Source organism: Schistocerca americana, chromosome 5 (genome assembly GCF_021461395.2).
Source record: "Schistocerca americana isolate TAMUIC-IGC-003095 chromosome 5, iqSchAmer2.1, whole genome shotgun sequence".
NCBI classification, from domain to species: Eukaryota; Metazoa; Arthropoda; class Insecta; order Orthoptera; family Acrididae; genus Schistocerca; species Schistocerca americana.
The window spans coordinates 510,588,887-510,611,496 of NC_060123.1; the positions used below are offsets into that span (position 1 = coordinate 510,588,887).

At 43.6% G+C, this 22,610-nt stretch overlaps 1 protein-coding gene across 1 annotated transcript; it reads right to left on the reverse strand.

Annotated features, from left to right (window-relative positions):
- Nucleotides 1-2,502: 2,502 nt before the first annotated feature.
- On the reverse strand, nt 2,503-22,338 carry LOC124616147 (pathogenesis-related thaumatin-like protein 3.5). Its single transcript, XM_047144423.1, has 3 exons — nt 22,168-22,338; nt 5,968-6,201; nt 2,503-2,908 (listed from the first exon to the last, which is right to left on the reverse strand). Exons 1-3 carry the CDS (start codon nt 22,336-22,338, stop codon nt 2,573-2,575), a joined length of 741 nt encoding a protein of 246 aa, XP_047000379.1. The 3' UTR covers nt 2,503-2,572.
- Nucleotides 22,339-22,610: the final 272 nt, after the last annotated feature.

A 22,610-nucleotide genomic window follows, 5' to 3' on the forward strand; every position in this document is an offset into this window, starting at 1 on the left:
TGTTGTTATAATTTTATTTTAAGGATTGGACTGCGGGACCCATAAAGGGTGAAACAGATTTAATACATTGTGATTCTGCACCAGTACTTCAGAGTGGCTGTAGGATCACTTAGAGTGAAAAGTGCTCCGGATGATCATCGGGGTCACCAATACAGAGATCGCTGAAAACATTCATAATCTGATGTTCTAATGTATGGCTTCGAATTGTGAGTGGGCAAGATAGACGAGGCTGCACGAGTACACAATATCCTGGACGGAAAATTGGAAGTTAAAAACCTTCGTTCTCGATAGACAGCGCTATTGCTGACTGTTTGCCAAACATGCATCTGAAAGAATGTTTCACCTGAGTGTCTGGCAAATGTTTAATCGCAATCAACAGGACGTTTTGCATCCATGTGTGACTGTGTATGGAACTTACTCCGGCCACGCGGGATTAGCCGAGCGGATTGCCGGCACGGTAGCTCAGCGTGTTTGGTCAGAGGGTTAGCTCCTTCTGTAATAAAAAAACTGAACTAATCGATCAACAACGAACTTAAACGGATGTCTTACGACGTCCGCCCCGAGCAGATGCAACGCACAAAATCGAACAAAAATGAGATTTAAAAAAAAAAAAAAAAAAAAAAAAAAAAAAAAAAAAAAAAAAAAAAAAAAAAATGGCGGTCTGGGGCGCTGCAGTCATGGACTGTGCTGCTGGTCCCGGCGGAGGTTCGAGTCCTCCCTCGGGCATGGGTGTGTGTGTTTGTCCTTAGCATAGTTTAGGTCAAGTAGTGTGTAAGCTTAGGGACTGATGACCTTAGCAGTTAAGTCCCATAAGATTTCACACACATTTGAACATTTTTGAACTTACTCCATCGTTGCAAACCAGATATAAAACAGCAATTCAGACAACAAACACGCACCAGTTCGACTCACCATAGAAAGCAAATACCATTCTGCCAAATGCTAAGGAGGTGCCGGTTGTTTCTTCGGAATATTAGGATATAACTGTTACTGATTGCTTGCAACATGGCAGTACCATATCTGGCACCTATCTTGTTTAATTTGTGACTTGTCTGAGCTGTGAGCTGAAAAAAATCAAAAGTAATCAACAGATGTTCTCCTTCGGCAGCACCGTCCTATTCTGCAGCAAAGATTGGGTTCTGATTCCGTTTCTCATCCATGTTATTGCTCAAACTGAGATGGCAGTGAGTCGAAAATTGGAGTTGGTGGAAAGAAATTAGCAGAAAAAGAAGAAATGATGATTGTCGACGATGATTACGTTGCAGAGTTTAACACACTGACCACAAAAATATAGGAAGCTCGATTAACCACGTGTGTAGGCATAGCTGGAGGCTATGTTGAGGAATGAGATGTATTTTTTGTTCTAAACTGCTTATTTTCCTTTCTATCGCACTTATAAAACAACCCCAGAATGTGGGAGAATATGATATCCATTATGAAGTGTGCTCGAATCGATCAAAAGTATCTTCCACGTGCCATTGAAGCTACTCGAGTATGACACGGTAACATTCTCCTGCCCCCCCCCCCCCCCCCCCCCCCCGTGTCTCTCCTCCAACAATGGTTGCACAATGTTTATTCTCCGATGGTTCTGGTGAGAAACTCCTAGACAAATCCTATCGTTCGCCTATAAGCAGTATTTCAGTCTGGGTATTATTGAAGCCGATTTTTGTCTTTTCTATCGATGCGCCGTTGTAAGGGCTGCAGCCGTCATGCACATCACCCAGAACTGCACGTGCAGGATGCCTTGCCTTGTACAGCTCTAGGATGTCGGCAGGCCTTCACGGACCGTCAAGTCAAGAAATTCCGACAGTAATGCTCGGCGTATCGGAAGGCAGTTCATTTTTGAACCGTTCTGCGAATCTCCTTCGACGAAAATGCAACAGCCAATAGGCTTTAGTCTTCCTCGTGACACCTTGTCGTGAAAAGCGCTGGACAGTCATAGTTCAAATGGCACTGAGCACTATGGGACTTAACTGCTGTGGTCATCAGTCCCCTAGAACTTAGAACTACTTAAACCTAACTAACCTAAAGACATCACACACATCCATGCCCGAGGCAGGATTTGAACCTGCGACCGTAGCAGTCGCGCGGTTCCAGACTGTAGCGCCTAGAACCGCTCGGCCACACCGGCCGGCGACAGTCATGAACTGACTCCTCCAGACTGGGAAGCGGCCATACTTGAATGGAGATGCATTTTTATTCATTGTGGTTCACAGCAACATTTTTCAGGCTAGGCAACATGGAAGCTGCTTCTGCCCACTCTACCACCACACTTACGCAAGGCTCTTCCCCTCCACGCGTCCCTGTCTCTCTCTCTCTCTCTCTCTCTCTCTCTCTCTCTCTCTCTCTCTCTCTGTCTGTCTGTCTCTGCATAACGGTGCTTTCTGACGTGACGCATACCGTAGTAAACATAAGCCTTTCGGTGCACAGGAAGGACTTTCATATTGCAATAATAAACAGTACATTAATTGCTACAGATTTATTTTTTGTTAACTAGGAAGCACTAAAGTACGGAAGAAGAAAAGCATGCAGTTTATTAAAATGGAGCAGACGGGACATCCAAGTGAGTGATTCAGCCGAAGGTGATCCTGTAGCCTGTGTTGGCGCACGTGAATGTGCTGGATTTGTCGTCGTATGCGTAGCTGTAGGCATCAGGACAGAGACCTTTGAAGAAGCTCGGGTAGTTCTTTGGCCACGTGGAGGACTTGCAGGTTTGAGGCGTATTGTAGGCACCGCGGCAGCAGTACTGGTCGGTGTTGAAGGCGAGGCACGCACTCTTGCAAGCGACGACGGCGCCGTTGGCCACGACCTGCAGCTCTGAGGGGCACTTGGCGTTCACGTTGGCTGTGCAAGTCGCAGGTCTGCATCGGTAGTGGTCACCGCCGCCGGACGCGTCGGTGGGAGTCATCTGCAGAAGTACGAGAGCAATCCGTTATGAATGAGAATTCAAAATTTCTTTAATGTTATACTCAGCTTCACTCTGGAAGAAAAAGAAGAAGGATTAAAAAATGGCTCTGAGCACTATGGGACTCAACTGCTGTGGTCATAAGTCCCCTAGAACTTAGAACTACTTAAACCTAACTAACCTAAGGACATCACACACATCCATACCCGAGGCAGGATTCGAACCTGCGACCGTAGCGGTCGTGCGGTTCCAGACTGCAGCGCCTTTAACCGCTCGGCCACTCCGGCCGGCCAAGAAGGATTAAAAACGTCCCGCGGAAACTGAAATCCTTAGAGACGACACCATAGCTCGCTCTAGACATGGGTGGAGAAACGAATCGATCTCGGCCTCTTTGAAGTAACCACGCCAAAATTTTCCTGAAAAGATTCACGGAAACTGAAAAACTTGACTGTGCAAGGCTGGATTGTCATTTGAAGCGCACTTCTCCTTACTGCTTGTACGATGCAGTGTGTGACATTACGAGAAGACAGCTCATGGAGCAAGAGGCTGTGGCGGTACTGCTGTTGTACTGAATTACACAAAATACTGGAAATTATACACACATCAAAACATTTGACGATGCCACTATGGCTGCAGTACATTAGGACTTTGTTTTTATGAAACAGATCTGATGATGGTCATTAAAGACCGAAACCGGTGATCTGTTAACAAAAAGTTTGTGACCATAGACGTAAATTAAAGGAAACTTATTACATCAAAAAATGTTATGCATCATCCCGGTTCCAGAACTCCTGAAGATAGACGTTGACTGTGAATATTGTATCACAGACACAGTCCCTTTGACTGTTGAGAGATGTCACTAAACCCGTCCAAAGATGTAAACAACCATGCATCAGCAGCACCTATTAGACGGAGGGGATCCAACAGCCGATCAGTTCCAGTCACTCAATCAGGAAAGAGGTACACGACTCGTGTTGCTTGTAGTTCAGCCATGCCTAGATGGTCAATACTGCGGTTCGATCGAGTCCGCATTGTCACTTTGTGCGAGGAAGGGCTCTCAACAAGGGAAGTGTCCAGCCTTCTCGGAGTGAAACAAAGCGATGTTGTTCGGGTATGGAGGAGATACAGAGAGACAGGAACTGTCGATGACATGCCTCGCTCAGGCCGCCCTTGGCCTACTGCTGCTGTGGATGACCGCTACCTACGGATTATGGCTCGGAGGAACCCTGACAGCAACTCCACCATAATCTTTTCGTGCAGCCACAGGACGTCGTGTACGGCTCAAACTGTGCGCAATTGACTACATGATGCACAACTTCACTCTCGACGTCCATGGCAAGGTCCATCTTTGCAACCACGACACCATGCAGCGCGGTACAGATGGGCCCAACAACGTGCCCAATGGACCACTCAGGATTGGCATCACGTTCTCTTCACCGATGAGTGTCGCATATACCTTCAACCAGACAACCTGAGACATTTTTATTGGACTTGGAATAGTTTTGTAAACAGGAATTACGCGGATTAAGTTTCCATTGCACTTAGATTACACTGAGGTGACAAAAGTCATGGGACATCTCTCAGTTTTGTGTAGGACCTTCTTTTGCCTGACATAGTGCAGCAACTCGACGTGGTATGGACTGAAAAAGTCGTTGGAAGTCCTCTACAGAAATACTGAGCCGTGCTGCCTCTATAGTCGTCCATAACTGCAAAAGTGTTACTGGTGCAGGAATTTGCTTATGGACTGGCCTCTCGATTTGACTAATGAAAGGTCGATGGATTCGTGTAGGGTGATCTCGGTAGCAAGACCATTCCATCTAAGGATCCAGGATGTTCTTAAAACCAATCGCGAACTGTGACGTGGCGAATTGCCATCCGTAAAAATTCCATCGTTGTTGGTTGCAAGTGATCTCAAAGTATACGAACATAGCCATTTCCAGTCAATGATCGGTTCACTTTGACCGGAGGACCCATTCTATTCCGTGTAAACGAATAGCCCACACCATTATGGAGCCACCACCAGCTTGCAGAGGGCGTTGTTGACGACTGGACCCATTGCTACGTGGGGTCTGCGCCACACTCGAACCCTGCCATCAGCTCTTACCAGCTGAAGCCCGGACTCATCTGAACAGGCCACAGTTTTTCAGGCGTCTAGGGTCCAATCGATATGGTCACGAGCCCAGGAGAGGTACTGCAGGCAATGTCGTAATTAGCAAAGGCACTCGCGTCGGTTGTCTGTGCCACGACCTATTAACGCCAATTGCACAGCGTACCGGATACTTTCGTCCTACGTTCCACATTGATTTCTGCAGCTATTTCAAGCAATGGTGCTTGTCTGTTAGCACTGGTAACGCTGCGCATACGCCTTGGTCGTTAAATGAAGGCCGTCAGCCACTGCGACGTCCGTGGTGTGAGATAATGCCTGATGTTTGGCGTTCTCAGCGCACTATTGGCATTGTGGATCTCGGAATACTGAATTCCTTAACGATTTCTGAAGTTGAATGTCCCATGCGTCTAGGTCCAACTACGATTCCGCGCTCGAAGTCTGTTAAGTCCCGTCGTGCGGCCATAATCATGTCGAAAGCCTTTTCACATCTCCTAAGTTCAAATAACAGTTACGCTAATGAACCACCCTTTTATACCTCGTGTTGGCGATATACTGCCTTCTATGTACGTGCACATCGCTGTCCCACGACTTTTTGTCCCCTCAGAGTGTATGACTGGGAGTTTGGTGGTTCATTGCGTGCAGCATTACAAACTTTAACTTTGTGTGTGGGACATGAGGCAGCTGTTGAACCGTAATCATTTTCTGCAGTTGACACTGATAGTCGTGTGGTCTTGACGGACTTGTTGCGGATGGGACGGCTGCTGTACGGAAAATGAATGTAAGATCTACACGGTAACATGCAGAGGATCGTAACTGAGAGATCACAGAAGATAATTTCTCATTACTCGCCTTGATGGTTTCTCCTCATATCAAGTAGTCTAGCTTGTGTTCTTATTAACCAACAGGGGTCCCAGTCGGGTGGAAACGTGGACAGTGGCAAACAGCCCGAACTCACCGTGATGGGAATGTTGTACCCATCAACGAGGCTGACGTCGTAGTAGTCGTTGCCGCCCGATCCGCGTAGAGTGACTTCCAGCAGGGAGCTCGGGGGCTTGCCCCCGGCGCCGTTGCATTTCAGCACCCCTCCACAGTCGCCCGTCTGGCAGCTGCCTCGTCCGGACGCGTCGAATTTGCAGCCGGTGCGGCCCCAGATGCGGCCTTGCCAGGAGTCGTCCACGTTGACAGTCATCTGTTGGCACCCCCCGAGGGGTCAATAGCTACACTCTGACAAAAAACAAGCCGCTTATACAGTAGATCGGCTGAAAGAGAAAAGGGAGAAGTTAGGGATATTCATGAATTTAATAGAATTGATATTGAAACAGTCTTGGGTAACTGCAGCGTAGTTGTGGGACAAGAACAAACGTATCTGGATAATACACTACTGGCCATTAAAATTGCTACACCAAGAAGAAATGCAGATGATAAACGGGTATTCATTGGACAAATATATTACACTAGAACTGACATGTGATTACATTTTCACGCAATTTGGGTGCATAGATCCTGAGAAATCAGTACCCAGAACAACCACCTCTGGCCGTAATAACGGCCTTGATACGCCTGGGCATTGAGTCAGTGCTTGGATGGCGTGTATAGGTACAGCTGCCCATGCAGCTTCAACACGATACCGCGGTTCATGAAGAGTAGTGACTGGCGTATTGTGACAAGCCAGTTGCTCGTCCACCATTGACCAGACGTTTTCAATTGGTGAGAGATCTGGAGAATGTGCTGGCCAGGGCAGCAGTCGAACATTTTCTGTATCCACAAAGGCCCTTACAGGACCTGCAACATGCGGTCGTGCATTATCCTGCTGAAATGTAGGATTTCGCAGAGATCGAATGAAGGATAGATCCACGGGTCGTAACAAATCTGAAATGTAACGTCCACTGTTCAAAGTGCCGTCAATGCGAACAAGAGATGACCGAGACGTGTAACCAATGGCACCCCATACCGTCACGCCGGGAGATACGCCAGTATGGCGATGACGAATACATGCTTCCAATGTGCGTTCACCGCGATGTCGCCAAACACGAACCTGGATTCATCCGAAAAAATGACGTTTTGCCATTCGTGCACCCAGGTTCGTCGTTAAGTACACCATCGCAGGCGCTCCTGTCTGTGATGCAGCGACAAGGGTAACCGCAGCCATGGTCTCCGAGCTGATAGTCCATGCTGCTACAAACGTCGTCGAACTGTTCGTTCAGATGGTTGTTATCTGCAAACGTCTCCATCTGTTGACTCAGGGATCGAGACGTGGTTGCACGATCCGTTACAGCCATGCGGATGAGAAACCTGTCATCTCGACTGCTAGTGATACGAGGCCGTTGGGATCCAGCACGGCGTTCCGTATTACCCTCCTGAACCCACCGATTCCATATTCTGCTAACAGTCATTGGATCTCGACCAACGCGAGCAGCAATGTCGCGATGCGATAAACCGCAATCGCGATAGGCTACAATCAGACCTTTATCAAAGTTGGAAACGGATGGTACGCATTTCTCCTCCTTACACAAGGCATCACAACAACGTTTCACCAGGCAACGCCGGTCAACTGCCGTTTGTGTATGAGAAATCGGTTGGAAACTTTCCTCATGTCTGCACGTGGTAGGTGTCGCCACCGGCGCCACCTTTGTGTGAGTGCTCTGAAAAGCTAATCATTTGCATGTCACATCATCTTCTTCATGTCGGTTAAATTTCGCGTCTGTAGCACGTTATCTTCGTGGTGTAGCAATTTTAATGGCCAGTAGTGTATGAACTGTGGGCGAAAAGTAAGAATTTGAGAAAGAGTGAAACAACGTGGAAATTTTCTGAGGTAGTGACCAGAGTGTTTTGATGGTATTTCGGTATAGAGGTAGTGGAAAATTATAAAAAAGAAGTAATTGGAGCTTTAATTAATGGATGTGAATGGTGGTCGAGTTCTGTGGATTGAATTACTAGAAGAAATACCGAAATCAACAAACCGGTAAAAACGGAACCGTCATAGTATCACTTTGTTGTCCGTTGTCTGTCTGTCTGTCCGTCCGACTCTTCAAAACCTTTTTTCTCAGGAACGGGTAGACATACCAAGTTGGAATTTACGTCGCATAATAAGATCTATACTCATTTTACGGTGGAATAAATATGAGATTCTAAGCCAGTGCAACCAAAAGAGACTGCTGTTTATGCCACACAGTCTAAATTCGCAAACTCGCTCTTCAAAACATACTGAGTACTCCCCGTTGTCCTAGAATCACGAAATTAAGCAAAAGGCAAGGCTACAACCCAAGGAAAGAATCCAAAACATGTTAATTTGTAACTATAAAACACGGAAAAATAAATAATTTGCCATTTATTATGAGACTGACCGTCTGTCCGCACGTCTTTAAAGTTGCCTTTTTCTCAGGAACGTGTAGATGTGTCAAGTTGTTGAAATCTATGTCACGTACTAAGTCTTTAGTCGGTTGGCGCTGTAACATATGTAAGCTTCTAACTCAATGCAGCCAAAAGAGAGAGCTATTTATGTCACGTCACGTGTTTTGATACTTGCAAAGTCACTCACCAAAACCTTCAGGGCACTCTCCGTTGGTCTGTAATCATGACACTTTGCGAAAAGCAAGGTTTCACAGTAAAATCAAAGGCGAAAATCCGGAAAGTGTTTATCTGTAATTATAACCACGAGAAAATAAATGTTTTGTAATTTGTTACCAGATTGTATGTCTGTTTGTCCGTCTGTTAAGATCCCTTTTCCTCAAAAACAGATAGATCTATCAAGTTGAAATTTATGATACTGAGGTTTATAGTCCTTCTATGTCAGTGCAGTCAAAAGATATGGCCATTTGTGTCCCATATTTTAATACTCGCAAGCTCATTCATTAAAACCTAGACGTAGAATCATAAATTTTGGCAAGAAGAAAGGTTTCGCAGTACAAGTAAGGGAAAAAAGTCAGAAAATTGGTAATTTGTAATTATATCACAGAAAAGGTATTTCTTTTGCCGCTTTTTTATCTGACTTCAGACTTGAAATTTAAACGTTCACGCAAGTCTTCGAGTCTCTGGGACCGACATCTTGCATCAATGACGATAACAGCCAAAATCGTCACGATACTAGATTCTCGGAATATTTGAATTGTTTATATACATAATATCTTATGGACCCTTCTCGCACCTGACCAGTTTTTTTGTGTAGTGTTATGTTATGCAGATAAGTGTTTCGGCCGCTCGCCTATCTTCAGCGTGTGTAATACATTTAGGTCTTTGTCAATGTTACATTTTTATTCACTACATTTTGACTGCTGTAGCTGCCAGTTTTTCTCTCTGTTACGCCATATTACGCATAGCACGAACAGTTTTAGATTCGCTACATAAAAATGCGGAAAAAGAGCCACAAACTGCAGAACAATAAGCAGCTACAGTATTTAAAATGCAGTCGAGGAAACTGACGAAGATTTAAATGTATTACGCAAGTTGAAGCTGAATGAAAGTTCGAAACACATCATTCCATAAAATAATGCCATACAATAAAGTTGCTTGTTATTATATTTCCTCAAGTAATTGAAATCTTGCAGACCATCATATAACCATGGGTAACTCAAGAACTAATAAGTTATTGATGGTAGAAGGAGGTGTAAGAAAGCAAAGGATGGGATAGGACGTCAGCAGAGCATGTTGTTTAGAAAATAAATTAACAGAAGTACAAGAAAATAAAATAAAGATGCGCGAGAGAAATGTGTAAAGAAATTGGGAACGGTAATGTCGTAGAAAAACACAGACTTCACATAATTAAGTGCCGTTTTGGGAGACGTAAAAAACAAAGGTGATAATCTCCTCGGAGCGGACTTGAAGTTTCTGTTAATCGCATACGAAAGCGTAAACAGATGGCAGGAGAAAATTTAAGATTTGTGTGGTGGAGAGCACTATGATAGGAAGGGGGAAGAGTTTTATATTGATGTAGAATAAATAGATAAGCCATTTTCTAAGCCATATTTTAATGGACCACTGATTATTCTGAGATTAAATAGCCAGTGGAATGTGTTGTACGTGCTACTGCCAATGGCACCACGCTATTTTTAGCCCTTTCATTTTTGATATTGTCTTTTGTTTCACGGATGTAGCCACCTAGCACAACTGTAAAGAGGAACGTGACGAGGTTATAAGTACCAAATCTGACATTTATCAAGAGAATGAAAAAAACAATGTATCTCTGTTTGTAAATAACTGATTTGTATCCAAAAAATTGAGAAAGTATCCTGATTCTACAGAATATTGTATCAAACCATATCACCCCAAAAATAATGAGACAAATCAGAAAATAAATATGTTATTAAGGATGTTCTCAGCGTCATACCAAAGAGCTGTCTGGTTCTATGAGTCAATTAGAAAGTTTTTATAAGCTGGTTCTTGAAAAGAAGAAAATTGCAACCAGTCACTGTTAATAATGCTATTTATTTACACAGATACCGCCGTTACTGTTTTTGAGAAGGCTAATCACGTTCATATAACATTTGTTGTTGTTTACATTATTTGTTGGCTTTTTTTGCCATCAACTAATGTAAACAACAACAAATGTAATTTGGAAATTTGTGGTCAGGTCCTATGGGACCAAACTGCTGAGGTCATCGGTCCCTAAATTTACACACTACTTAATCTAACTTAAACTAACTTACGCTAAGGCCGACACATACACCCATGCCCGAGGGGGAATTCGAACCTCCGACAGGGGAAGCCGCGGACCGTGACAAGACGCCCGAGACCGCTCGGTTATCCCGCGCGGCAACAAATGTAATACTAATGTAAACAGCCATCTGAAAATTCAAACCGTTAACAGCACCATTTTTATGAATGATTAAGAATATTAACAGTGGCTGGTTGCTATTTCTTTCTTTTCAAGAATCATTTGTGTTTTGTACACAGGCTTGGTCTCAAAAACGTCAGTTTTTTTTTCAAAATAGCAGGAAGAAGGTTTCTACTACAAGTATCATTAATAAAATGGTTCAAATGGCTCTGAGTACTATGGGACTTAACATCTGAGGTCATCAGTCCCTAGAACTTAGAACTACTTAAACCTAACTAACCTAAGGACATCACACACATCCATGCCCATGGCAGGATTCGAACCTGCGACCGTAGCAGTCGCGCGGTTCCGGACTGAAGCGCCTCCGCCACCGGCTGTCATTAATACTGAGGCACTATATTTTATTTTCGAGTAGGTGATTGTGGTGTGCGTACTGTAAGACCATCGGTACACACACCATCAGATTATTTGACTTGTTGCTCTAACGAAGTAGGCGAGTGTTAGCAATATGTCTCGTGGTCTTATCGTGGCGTGTTTATCTTCTGCTGTTAGGTCAGACGATAGAAATGCCACTTGCAAGCTTAGAGTAGCAGATTGACAGTGACCAACTTTAAACAGAACTTGATTAATTTTCATACACATTTATCAAAATAATAAAAAGCATAAACCTTACTTAACCTGATTCTGGATGCTATTTACAATTGACAATCTGAAGTTCCTTTGGTCTTTGTACGTTAATCTTATTCTCACATATCTCTGATACTTGACAAAGTGTCCATACATTTATCTTCATGGCTATGTACAGGAATATTATAATGTTAACAGGCGCAGACTGAAACTTGACTACAGACTAATGCAGACTGGCTGATCGGAGGTCTGTACATTCGTTATAATACCGCACGCGTTCAGGTATCACTGCGCGAGTGTGACACGCGAGGAGAAAAGGTTCTACGTCAGCAGCAATCTCATTGGCTGCGTTACATATTAATATGTGGATCGGTGGAAGCAGAATTTGGTCCCTCTCTAAGACAGCGCCATCTCGTAGTGCGGAGACGGACGAGCGCTGCGCCTGCGCTGCTGTGCTTAGCGGGGCGCGCTCTAGTGGGAAAGTTGTGTACGCGCTGACTACGCGGAACTATGTACACAACAGTGATAAACTCGTCACTGCCCGGGTATTTGTGTATATTTTCGTGCATATTTTTGACTTATTAAAGCTTCTTTGTTTTCAACGTTTGAAGTAGCATGACAGGGGACATGATCGAAGAGCTTGTTTGCTTCACTAAAACAGGAGATATCCACATAGAGATGGCTGTGCCAAAAGCGACTGACACTAAGGTCCATGCCCGCAACACGAAGCGTGTGTGTTTACGGCTATGGCCTAAGCGTTTAAAACGATATGTAAACTGTTAGGAATAAGTGGGATTCGATGCATAAAAATTCGCTCGCCTTTACCACTTCCCATCAAAATTTTCGCTTCTATGGTGTTACGTTGGAGAAAAGTAACTTTAAGCCTCTGTTAGTGAAGGGTTCTGTGGAGCGAGATAATGCATGACGAATCTCGTCAAAGTTATGTTGAGCCTCACTTACGGAAGGAGTTACCAAAGAGCGAGTTAAAGCCAGATGTTCTCGAGCCACAGCAAGTCTCACCTCTCGATTCTCATTGGATTCTAGACACTGCATAGTCCTCAGTCTTTTAGGTGAGCTGGTATATTCAGACGGTTAAACTATTTGCTAGTTATTTTTATTTGTAGGCGAAACGAAATCAAATTGTAATGAGTAGGCACCCAAATCACAAAACAAACTTAATAAATTCTTTTTCCTGGCCAAAAACATAAATAAAACTTATCGAAAGAAAAGCGAAATCAGTAAATCCGTATATTCTAGCAAAGTAAATTCAATGTTAGTCTGTATTTGTAAAGGTAAGATTGCGGTGCTTATTTTTGTCACTGACGTAAACTACCGAAGATACATCTCTGAGTTAAAAAAGTTAACAGTGCCAGCCATTGGTTCTCCCGTGTACTACGAAACAGCGACATCTGCTGCTTCTTTGGTTGATTAAACATCTGAAATACTAAACTGAGCAGATGATTTCACAAACAACTTTAAATAACGTTATTTTTTCCGTTATCCGATTTTGATGAAATACATTGACCCAAGCAACGCTCAAATTAACACGTTTGTTTGCGTGGCCATCTTCCGCAGCAGCTGGTAACATCTGTTGCTATAGATTATCCGTCTTGAGCTGATTGCAATCTAATTACAAAGAATTACACCAGACGCGTTATATATATATATATATATATATATATATATATATATATATATATATAGGACTATTACAAATGATTGAAGCGATTTCATAAATTCACTGTAGCTCCATTCATTGACATATGGTCACGACACACTACAGTACGTAGAAAAACTCATAAAGTTTTGTTCGGATGAAGCCGCACTTCAGGTTTCTGCCGCCAGAGCGCTCGAGAGCGCAGTGAGACCAAATGGCGACAGGAGCCGAGAAAGCGTATGTCGTGCTTGAAATGCACTCACATCAGTCAGTCATAACAGTGCAACGACACTTCAGGACAAATTTCAGCAAAGATCCACCAACTGCTAACTCCATTCGGCGATGGTATGCGCAGTTTAAAGCTTCTGGATGCCTCTGTAAGGGGAAATCAACGGGTCGGCCTGCAGTGAGCGAAGAAACGGTTGAACGCGTGCGGGCAAGTTTCACGCTTAACCCGCGGAAGTCGACGAATAAAGCTAGCAGGGAGCTAAACGTACCACAGCCGACGGTTTGGAAAATCTTACGGGAAAGGCTAAAGCAGAAGCCTTACCGTTTACAATTGCTACAAGCCCTGACACCCGATGACAAAGTCAAACGCTTTGAATTTTCGGCGCGGTTGCAACAGCTCATGGAAGAGGATGCGTTCAGTGCGAAACTTGTTTTCAGTGATGAAGCAACATTTTTTCTTAATGGTGAAATGAACAGACACAATGTACGAATCTGGGCGGTAGAGAATCCTCACGCATTCGTGCAGCAAATTCGCAATTCACCAAAAGTTAACGTGTTTTGTGCAATCTCACGGTTTAAAGTTTACGGCCCCTTTTTCTTCTGCGAAAAAAACGTTACAGGACACGTGTATCTGTACATGCTGGAAAATTGGCTCATGCCACAACTGGAGACCGACAGCGCCGACTACATCTTTCAACAGGATGGTGCTCCACCGCACTTCCATCATGATGTTCGGAATTTCTTAAACAGGAGATTGGAAAACCGATGGATTGGTCGTGGTGGAGATCATGATCAGCAATTCATGTCATGGCCACCACGCTCTCCCGTCTTAACCCCATGCGATTTCTTTCTGTGGGGTTATGTGAAAGATTCAGTGTTTAAACCTCCTCTACCAAGAAACGTGCCAGAACTGCGAGCTAACATCAACGACGCTTTCGATCTCATTGATGGGGACATGCTGCGCCGAGTGTGGGAGGAACTTGATTATCGGCTTGATGTCTGCCGAATCACTAAAGGGGCACATATCGAACATTTGTGAATGCCTAAAAAAACTTTTTGAGTTTTCGTATGTGTGCGCGAAGCATTGTGAAAATATCTCAAATAATAAAGTTATTGTAGAGCTGTGAAATCGCTTCAATCATTTGTAATAATTATATATATATGTAAATTTTTGATTGTTTTAGGTTCATAACAGCTTTTTCTTTATAAAGTTGGGCAGCGAGTTACTTACGGTGTTTCTTTACATGTTTTGCTCCATACTTATGAACCATGTAGAACAGATTATAGTTAACGAAGTAGTGCCATATAGGAACAACATCCTATACTGGATTAGATATATGGATGAAATCTTATGCCTGATACATGAACCAAACAATAAAATTGACCAGATACACACAGACATAAATTCTATTGATGAACCTTATTAAATTTTACAATAGAGAAAGAGCAAAATATACAGTAAAATTTTCTGGGACATCACCATAAAGATTCAAAACAACCATCACACATTTGACATATACCAAAACCGACAACAACAGACACAGTTATACATGAGACATCACAACATTCCATTTCTCAAAAGCAGGCAGCACTTAGATACATGCTCCACAGACTAAACACAGTACTGTTAGATACATGCAATTACAAAAAAGAAATGAATACAGTAATAGAAATAGCCACAAGCAATGGATCAAAGAGAGCTTAGTAACAAAGCTGAACAAGAAAATCAACAAACAGAAAAGAACAAACACCCAGCTGTCACAAACACAAGGAAAAAAAATCACACACAAACAAATACACTAAATACAAGAATACGAACAACACGAAGTGTGAAAGAAACAGAAAATAAAAGATGGTGCACAATGCCATACCATCACAAATACACACACAGAATATCCAACATTTTGAAAAAACAAGGCATACAAATAGCACAGCAAACCAACAACTTAATTCAGAAATACTTTCCAAGAACGATAGGAAAAACTGATCTGTATCAGAAATCACGAATATATCAACTAAAATGCTATACATGTCATGCAAGATACGTAGGTCAAACCAGGAGGCCATTTGAAATCAGATACAAAGAACATGTAAGAGCTTGCAAATCATTCAAATTTGCAGGACACTTACACCAACACCAGCATAAAATTACAACCAGAGGCACAGACATGTGAATCATAAGAACTAACAACAAAAAATACCTCCTCACCTTACAAGAAAACTATCACATTCAAAAAACCATAATAGAAAAGAAACAACTCATAAATGATCAGATAAACTTGGCAAACCGCACGTTCTTTAAACCGACTGTCCTCTTAATATAACATTAAATGTACACATATAACCACAAGCTCCATTTACCACTACCATCTCCTCCCAGATTCTGTCCTATAATCACTGTCCAAGCCTATCCCTATATCCCCCCCTCCCCCCACCACTGCAAATGAAAGAGACCACCACCACTCCACTCTCGTCTCTACCTACATACAAGGCAACTTCTCTAACTCCCACTCTCTCCCTAACGCCCCCGCCCCCCCCCCCCTCTCTCTCTCTCTCTCTCTCTCTCTCTCACACACACACACACACACACTCAGAATAGTTTCACAAGTTAGCAACACTCACAACGTGAACGGAAACAAACAAACAGACATAAACACTGTGGCAGTGCAAAATGAAAAAACAGTTTAAGAAAGTGAATTTTAAATAATGCAGAATGCCAAAAACTGCCAAGTGCAGACGTGAAATGAAGCCTTTCGACACCAACCGCTGCTAGCGAGAAGGGAGGGAACAAAGTAAGTCTCCGACCAAGTTTGTAAAGAAAACGCTGTTTTGAACCTAAAACAATGAAAAATGTACAAATGTATGTATGCAATTTACAGAATAACCACTAAAGATGCATTATAAATAAAAACGAAACTCGTCTGGTGTAATTCTTTGTAATTACATTGCAGTCAGCTCAAGACGGATAACCTATAGCAACAAACGCTCAAGTTATTACCGGTGAAAAGCCCATGAAAATTCGCCTAGTAGTTTCGGATATTAGCGTGTTCAGATAGACGGAAACAGCGATTTTACATTTTTATTATCATTATAGATAAGACAAGTACAAAAATACATTAGGTTTTTAACAAGTAGAACTGTAGTGAACAAAAACCACTTCTCGTATATTTAAAATTTTGAAACTCCAGAGGAAAGCACAGCTTGGCATGAGGACTATGCGCCATCTCATGACGTATGTTTCAAAGACTTTCTCCGTGCTTTCGCCCCTGGATCAAGTCTAGGGACATGTGACAGAGTACCGAGTAGAGAACAGCACTGAAAACGCGTTTTTTGAAAAAGAAAGACGGAACTTCAATTGTGTCTATAGCTCTAAAATGAAATACATGAATACTAGTCCTTCCTATGTTAGGATTTCCAACTTGTTCACAACCGCTCCACTGAATTACGGACACAATTTTCGCTTCGGACACTCTTTTTTCATTCCCGTTAGTGGTAGAGGGAGTGCGGGAAGAATAGAGAGGCTTTCTGGTCCCTTCATGAGGTCACGACTCTTACGACACTATCCTCACGATAGGACAGTATTACCACAATAATCTTACGTTTCTATTTTTTTGCGGTTAGACGGTACTTTGCTTGTTACGTGGCGAATAGTTACGGCGAAGAGGATTCTGATGTTCTGATGAGGCTGCTGTTGCTTGGGTAATAACGTTGCACTTTCCCCTTTCTCTTCAGGGCAGATAATGGTATTGAAATAACTATTATGATATAGACACAGTAGAAGGAACAAATATTAGTAATTTACGTTTTCGTTGAAGCAGTGGGTTTTCTTATTGAAATTTCAAAGCTACAGGCAGCAAAATAAGTATTAAGTGCTGAAGGCTGCACTGTATTGAATGATGTTTAGTTCCCATCATTATATAAAATGTGGTGCCAGCACTGGGCGTCAATGCAGAAGCCAACAACAGGACCTTTTTGGGTCCACGTTACTGTTCAAAACTGGGGTGTCGCGGGATGCTGAAACTTACCAGGCGGTAGGGAGGAGATCGACAGACCGCACGACTACTGTTACAAGCACGAGTATATGATGGATGGGTCATCAAGGGTCATCGCAGGATTGAGAGTGGAACTGAGGACACTCCAGCAGCCAGCGGGAGATCACTTTGTATCGGGCAAGAAGTGCTCCTGTTCCCTGGCAACCCGCCATTGTGCCTGGGTCGCTGGTATCTCCTGGGCGTGCAGAGCTGAATGGAGTCCAACAGGTAGCTGTATGAGCAATAGCTGAGGCTGATGCAGAAGAACTCTAATAATGTTTTACTAGCGTCGAAGACGCTTCACAGGTTCCCTACAGCTATGGTGACTTCACACAGACGTGTCTTTTCTCGGCCCATCTGTAAATTGGTGCTAGAAGTGCGTACTTCAACGCTAATATCAGAGGATTTGGCATCAGGAGTGATCGACTCCAACGCCTCGAAGTCGGAGACAGTGCTCTGCACCTACGATGTTGACACGTCACAGCGTAACCACAATGCAGTAAGTACAAAAGACATTTTTCTCTTTCTTTGGTTGTGATATTGATGGGTATGCTATGTCCAAAGTATCTTTTGTGAAACCTACAGAACATGTAGATTTATCAGAATTCAGATGATACTATATTTGGTACCGGTGGAATGTACTACTCGTACTTCAGCAGATCATGGGGAACCATGCACTAATGTCATACCAGTAGCTTTTTCTACTTGTAGACGGTATGGTCACGCATCACGTGAGTGCAGTGAATGTCGATGGGCGATGATCAGGCAAAAGAAGTATCTGAGTCTACCCTACTTCGTATGTTGTATTTTACTTACCTGGTATGTGTTGCTCTGTGTGGAACACGTATTTACAGTATAAATAAGTAAATTCCACAAAAATTCTAGCCAAAAGGTCAGCTGCTACTAATGATAGTATAATCGCTCTGACGGAGCAAGTGTCACAATTATTAGAGGAAAACACTCAACGGAAGTTATACTATGATGAACTGATGGCTCAGTTAGAACCTTTGAAGGCTGAGTGAGAGCCACAGTCGGGTTTGAATGAATTTAAGTCGTCAGTAGTAATGCCAAATTTTCGGCAAATTCCTTAGTTGCTAATCTAATCACACCCTTCTCCTGCAAAACAACAGAGGACGTAACGGTATTCTTTAATAGCAAATGGTCAAATGAAACTACATTCGTATGGACAGTTTACGTCTTACGGGTGAAGCCAAGACACACGCGATGCAACACGAAACGCCGAGGAAGGAAAGTAAATTTGAACAATTAGCAGATTTGCGTCAGAGATACCGTAGGCAGGATAGCGCTGGATCTTTTTAGAGAGAAGCTGTATGGGTTGATACAGAAGGCAAATCAGACTGTGGAGACTTTTTCTCCACAGAATCCGGAACGTAAACGCTCAGACATATGAACTGACACGGGATCCAGAAATAGAGCGTGTCGTACTAAGGGAGGCGGGAAACAGAGCTCTCCATGTGTTTTTGCTACGAAGTCCTGCGAAGTTTCCGCGAAGAGTACGAATGGAAAATCTGCGGATTTGGCTATAGCACGACGTGCTGCCACACATTTGTTGGACATAAATGTTGCTACACGAGTACGTAATGATAAGGGAATTTTTGCTTCCGAAAAGAATTGTTATTGTTGTGGGAAGGTGCAGTGTAGTCATCCGCAATGTTACAGATGTGAGAATTTTGGCCACGAGGCAAACGAGTGTGGGAATAGAAAGCAGGGTAACGGAATTAAGCAAAGTAAAACGTTAAACATAAATGGCAATGTGTCGTCCATCGGAAAACACGCCCAGGGAGTCAGAATACTTCAGACACTAATGCAGATACAGACTGCTGTTTGATGGGCGTTGTAAATGGTAAAAAAAGTAAACTTTTAGTCGATAAAGGCGCACATGTATCTGTGACTGGTGTAGACCCTGTGGATAGGAGAAGACTAGGGACTACAAGGTATAAATTAAATGGAGTGGAAACTAATGATATGATGTCATTGTGTACAACACAGCTCAGTTTCACACAACTGGCCATTAAAATTGCTACACCACGAAGATGACGCGCTACAGACGCGAAATTTAACCGACAGGAAGAAGATACTGTGATATGCAAATGATTACATTTTCAGAGCATTCACACAAGGTTGGCGCTGGTGGCGACACCTACAACGTGCTGACATGAGGAAAGTTTCCAACCGATTTCTCATACACAAACAGCAATTGACCGGCGTTGCCTGGTGAAACGTTGTTGTGATGCCTCGTGCAAGGAGGAGAAATGCGCACCATCACGTTTCCGAGTTTGATAAAGGTCGGATTGTAGCCTATCGCGATTGCGGTTTATTGTATCGCGACATTGCTGCTCGCGTTTGTCGAGATCCAATGACTGTTAGCAGACTATCGAATCTGTGGGTTCAGGAGGGTAATATGGAACGCCGTGCTGGATCCTAACGGCCTCATATCAGTAGCAGTCGAGATGACAGGCATCTTATCCGCATGGCTGTAACCTATCGTGCAGCCACGTCTCGATCCCTGAGTCAACAGACGGAGACGTTTGCAAGACAACAACCATCTGCACGAACAGTTCGACGACGTTTGTAGCAGCATGGACTATCAGCTCGGAGACCATGGCTGCGGTTATCCTAGTCGCTGCATCACAGACAGGAGCGCCTGCGATGGTGTACTCAACGACGAACCTGGGTGCACAAATGGCAAAACGTCATTTTTTCGGATGAGTCCATGTTCTGTTTACAGCATCATGATGGTCGCCTCCGTGTTTGGAGACATCGCGGTGAACGCAAATTGCGTATCACCCGGCGTGATGGTATGGGGTGCCATTGGTTACACGTCTCGGTCACCTCTTGGGTGCACAAATGGCAAAACGTCATTTTTTCGGATGAGTCCATGTTCTGTTTACAGCATCATGATGGTCGCCTCCGTGTTTGGAGACATCGCGGTGAACGCAAATTGGAAGCGTGTATTCGTCATCGCCGTACTGGCGTATCACCCGGCGTGATGGTATGGGGTGCCATTGGTTACACGTCTCGGTCAACTCTTGTTCGCATTGACGGCACTTTGAACAGTGGACGTTACATTTAAGATGTTTTACTACCCGTGGCTCTACCCTTCATTCTAACCCTGCGAAACCCTACATTTCAGCAAGGTTCAGCATGTTGCAGGTCCTGTAAGGGCCTTTGTGGATACAGAAAATGTTCGACTGCTGCCCTGGCCAGCACATTCTCCAGATCTCTCACCAATTGAAAACGTCTGGTCAATGGTGGCCGAGCAACAGGCTCGTCGCAATACGCCAGTGACTACTCTTGATGAACTGCGGTATCGTGTTGAAGCTGCAAGGGCAGCTGTACCTGTACACGCCATCCAAGCTCTGTTTGACTCAATGCCCAGGCCTGTCAACGCCGTTATTACGGCCAGAGGTGGTTGTTCTGGGTACTGGTTTCTCAGGATCTATGAACCCAAATTGCGTGAAAATGTAATCACGTGTCAGTTATAGTATAATATATTTGTGCAATGAATACCCCTTTATCATCTGCATTTCTTCTTGGTGTAGCAATTTTAATGGCCAGTAATGTAGATTTGGAACTATGGAAATTCGTGAGCCTATGGAATTGTTGCGAACTGTGGAGCAAGGGTGTTCCACAAGTCTGTTACCTGACTTTCTGGAAACGCATCACGCAAAAGTTAATATTGCACGACGCACAGTTGAACGTGGGGGGAACTTGTTTCCGGTGAGTGCGACAGCTATAAATATTTCAATGTTTCACGGTACACTGACTGCTAAGATGTCACCAACTGAACTGCATACACGTACATTAACGATAATTACGCATAAAAAAGTACGTCGCTGGTACAGGGAAGTTGGTTTGGGTGTCTGCAGACGCCGATGTTGTGAGTGGTTGAGCCTCTGCACGAAGCATTAGAAGAAATGAATTGTTTTACACGAAGAAGAGTTGCAAGCATAGCCGCCGTCATGCGAAACTGATAACCGGGGTAAGCTTTGGTAAGTTGGGACAGATGAAGTGAATCTCACCGAAGGATTAGTAATAGCAAGTTTAGAGATACTCGAGGATGAGGATATGTATTTGGAGAACGAGGTAATCGAAGCATCAAACAAACCATCAACATATCTGCACTATGTGCCAAGGTTTGGCGCTTAAAAGACAGTGAATGGGAAACCATGGAAGCTTTATTGTTAGGATATCCAAATTTATTCAGTTCAGACGGTCCACTGCCAGCAACTTTCATCACACAGCACCGCATACCAGCAGCGCGATAATCTACCAGTCTATAGGAAACCATACGGAGTAGCCAAACTCCTACTCCCATTAGGAGACGAATTTATAGATCAACAATTACATGTCACTCCAGGAGCCAGCGCGAGATCACTTTGTGCAGGGCAACGGCTGCTCATGTCCGCCAGCAATCCGCTGCGGCACCAGGGTCGTTTACGTCTTCTCCTGGGCGTGAAACCATCGAGTTGACTGGACAGACGTCAGCTGGAATCCAACACACAGCTGAATGAGCTACAGCTGAGGTGGTCGTGAAGAAAGATGGTATATAAACATTGTGAATAACTGTTTGAAATCTAGTAATGTTTTACTAGCGTCGAAGACGTTTCATAGGTTCATCCTTTTATGGACCCTTCTGGACATTATTTTCTTCTTTTGTAAGAAGTGAAGAGTCAATCTGTCCTTTACCCAAACTCAGTTAATTGGTGCCGTACTTGTTATACTAGAAGGATATTTGTGTTACTCGGATTAGGAATATACGCTGAGGTAACATCTTAGGTATCCGTGCATCCAGTGATGTTCCACAAATGCAATACTGACCGTGGTACCAGCAGCCATCTCCCATCCGCCACCGTTGATGCTCTGATGTCCTGGATTGCCCAGGCTGCCCACCCATATAGTTGCTCCATATTTGTTTTGGAACTGAAACGTTCTCCCTTCACTCAAGGAAGCGACGGCCAACACTAACAGTGAATATGCCAGTGTGATCATCTGGAACATAAAGGAACCCAAATAAACAAGATGAAGACAGCTGAACGTGTTCTCACAGATGAAACTCGTTTTAGAGATGCATTGGTGATGATTGACACTAAGATAATGCTGTTGGCCCTGCATCAATCATGAAAATAAAAATGAAAAAAAGGTAAACTTGAGGCACTGGCTGACTATATGATCACGATAAACACGTACAGTACGGCAATGACTTGCAGAACGGGCGTGATTTCTAGATTTTGGTTCTGCTCCGCTAGAATACAAATGTCCAC

Excerpts from the sequence above, each read along its gene's own strand:
- LOC124616147 (XM_047144423.1), bottom strand. The coding sequence starts at position 22,338 with ATGATCACACTGGCATATTCACTGTTAGTGTTGGCCGTCGCTTCCTTG. Across the intron at positions 6,202-22,167 it reads AGATGGCTGCTGGTACCACG|ATGACTGTCAACGTGGACGA; the intron begins GTCAGTATTGCA and ends GGGTGCCAACAG. Across the intron at positions 2,909-5,967 it reads GGTACAACATTCCCATCACG|ATGACTCCCACCGACGCGTC; the intron begins GTGAGTTCGGGC and ends GTACTTCTGCAG.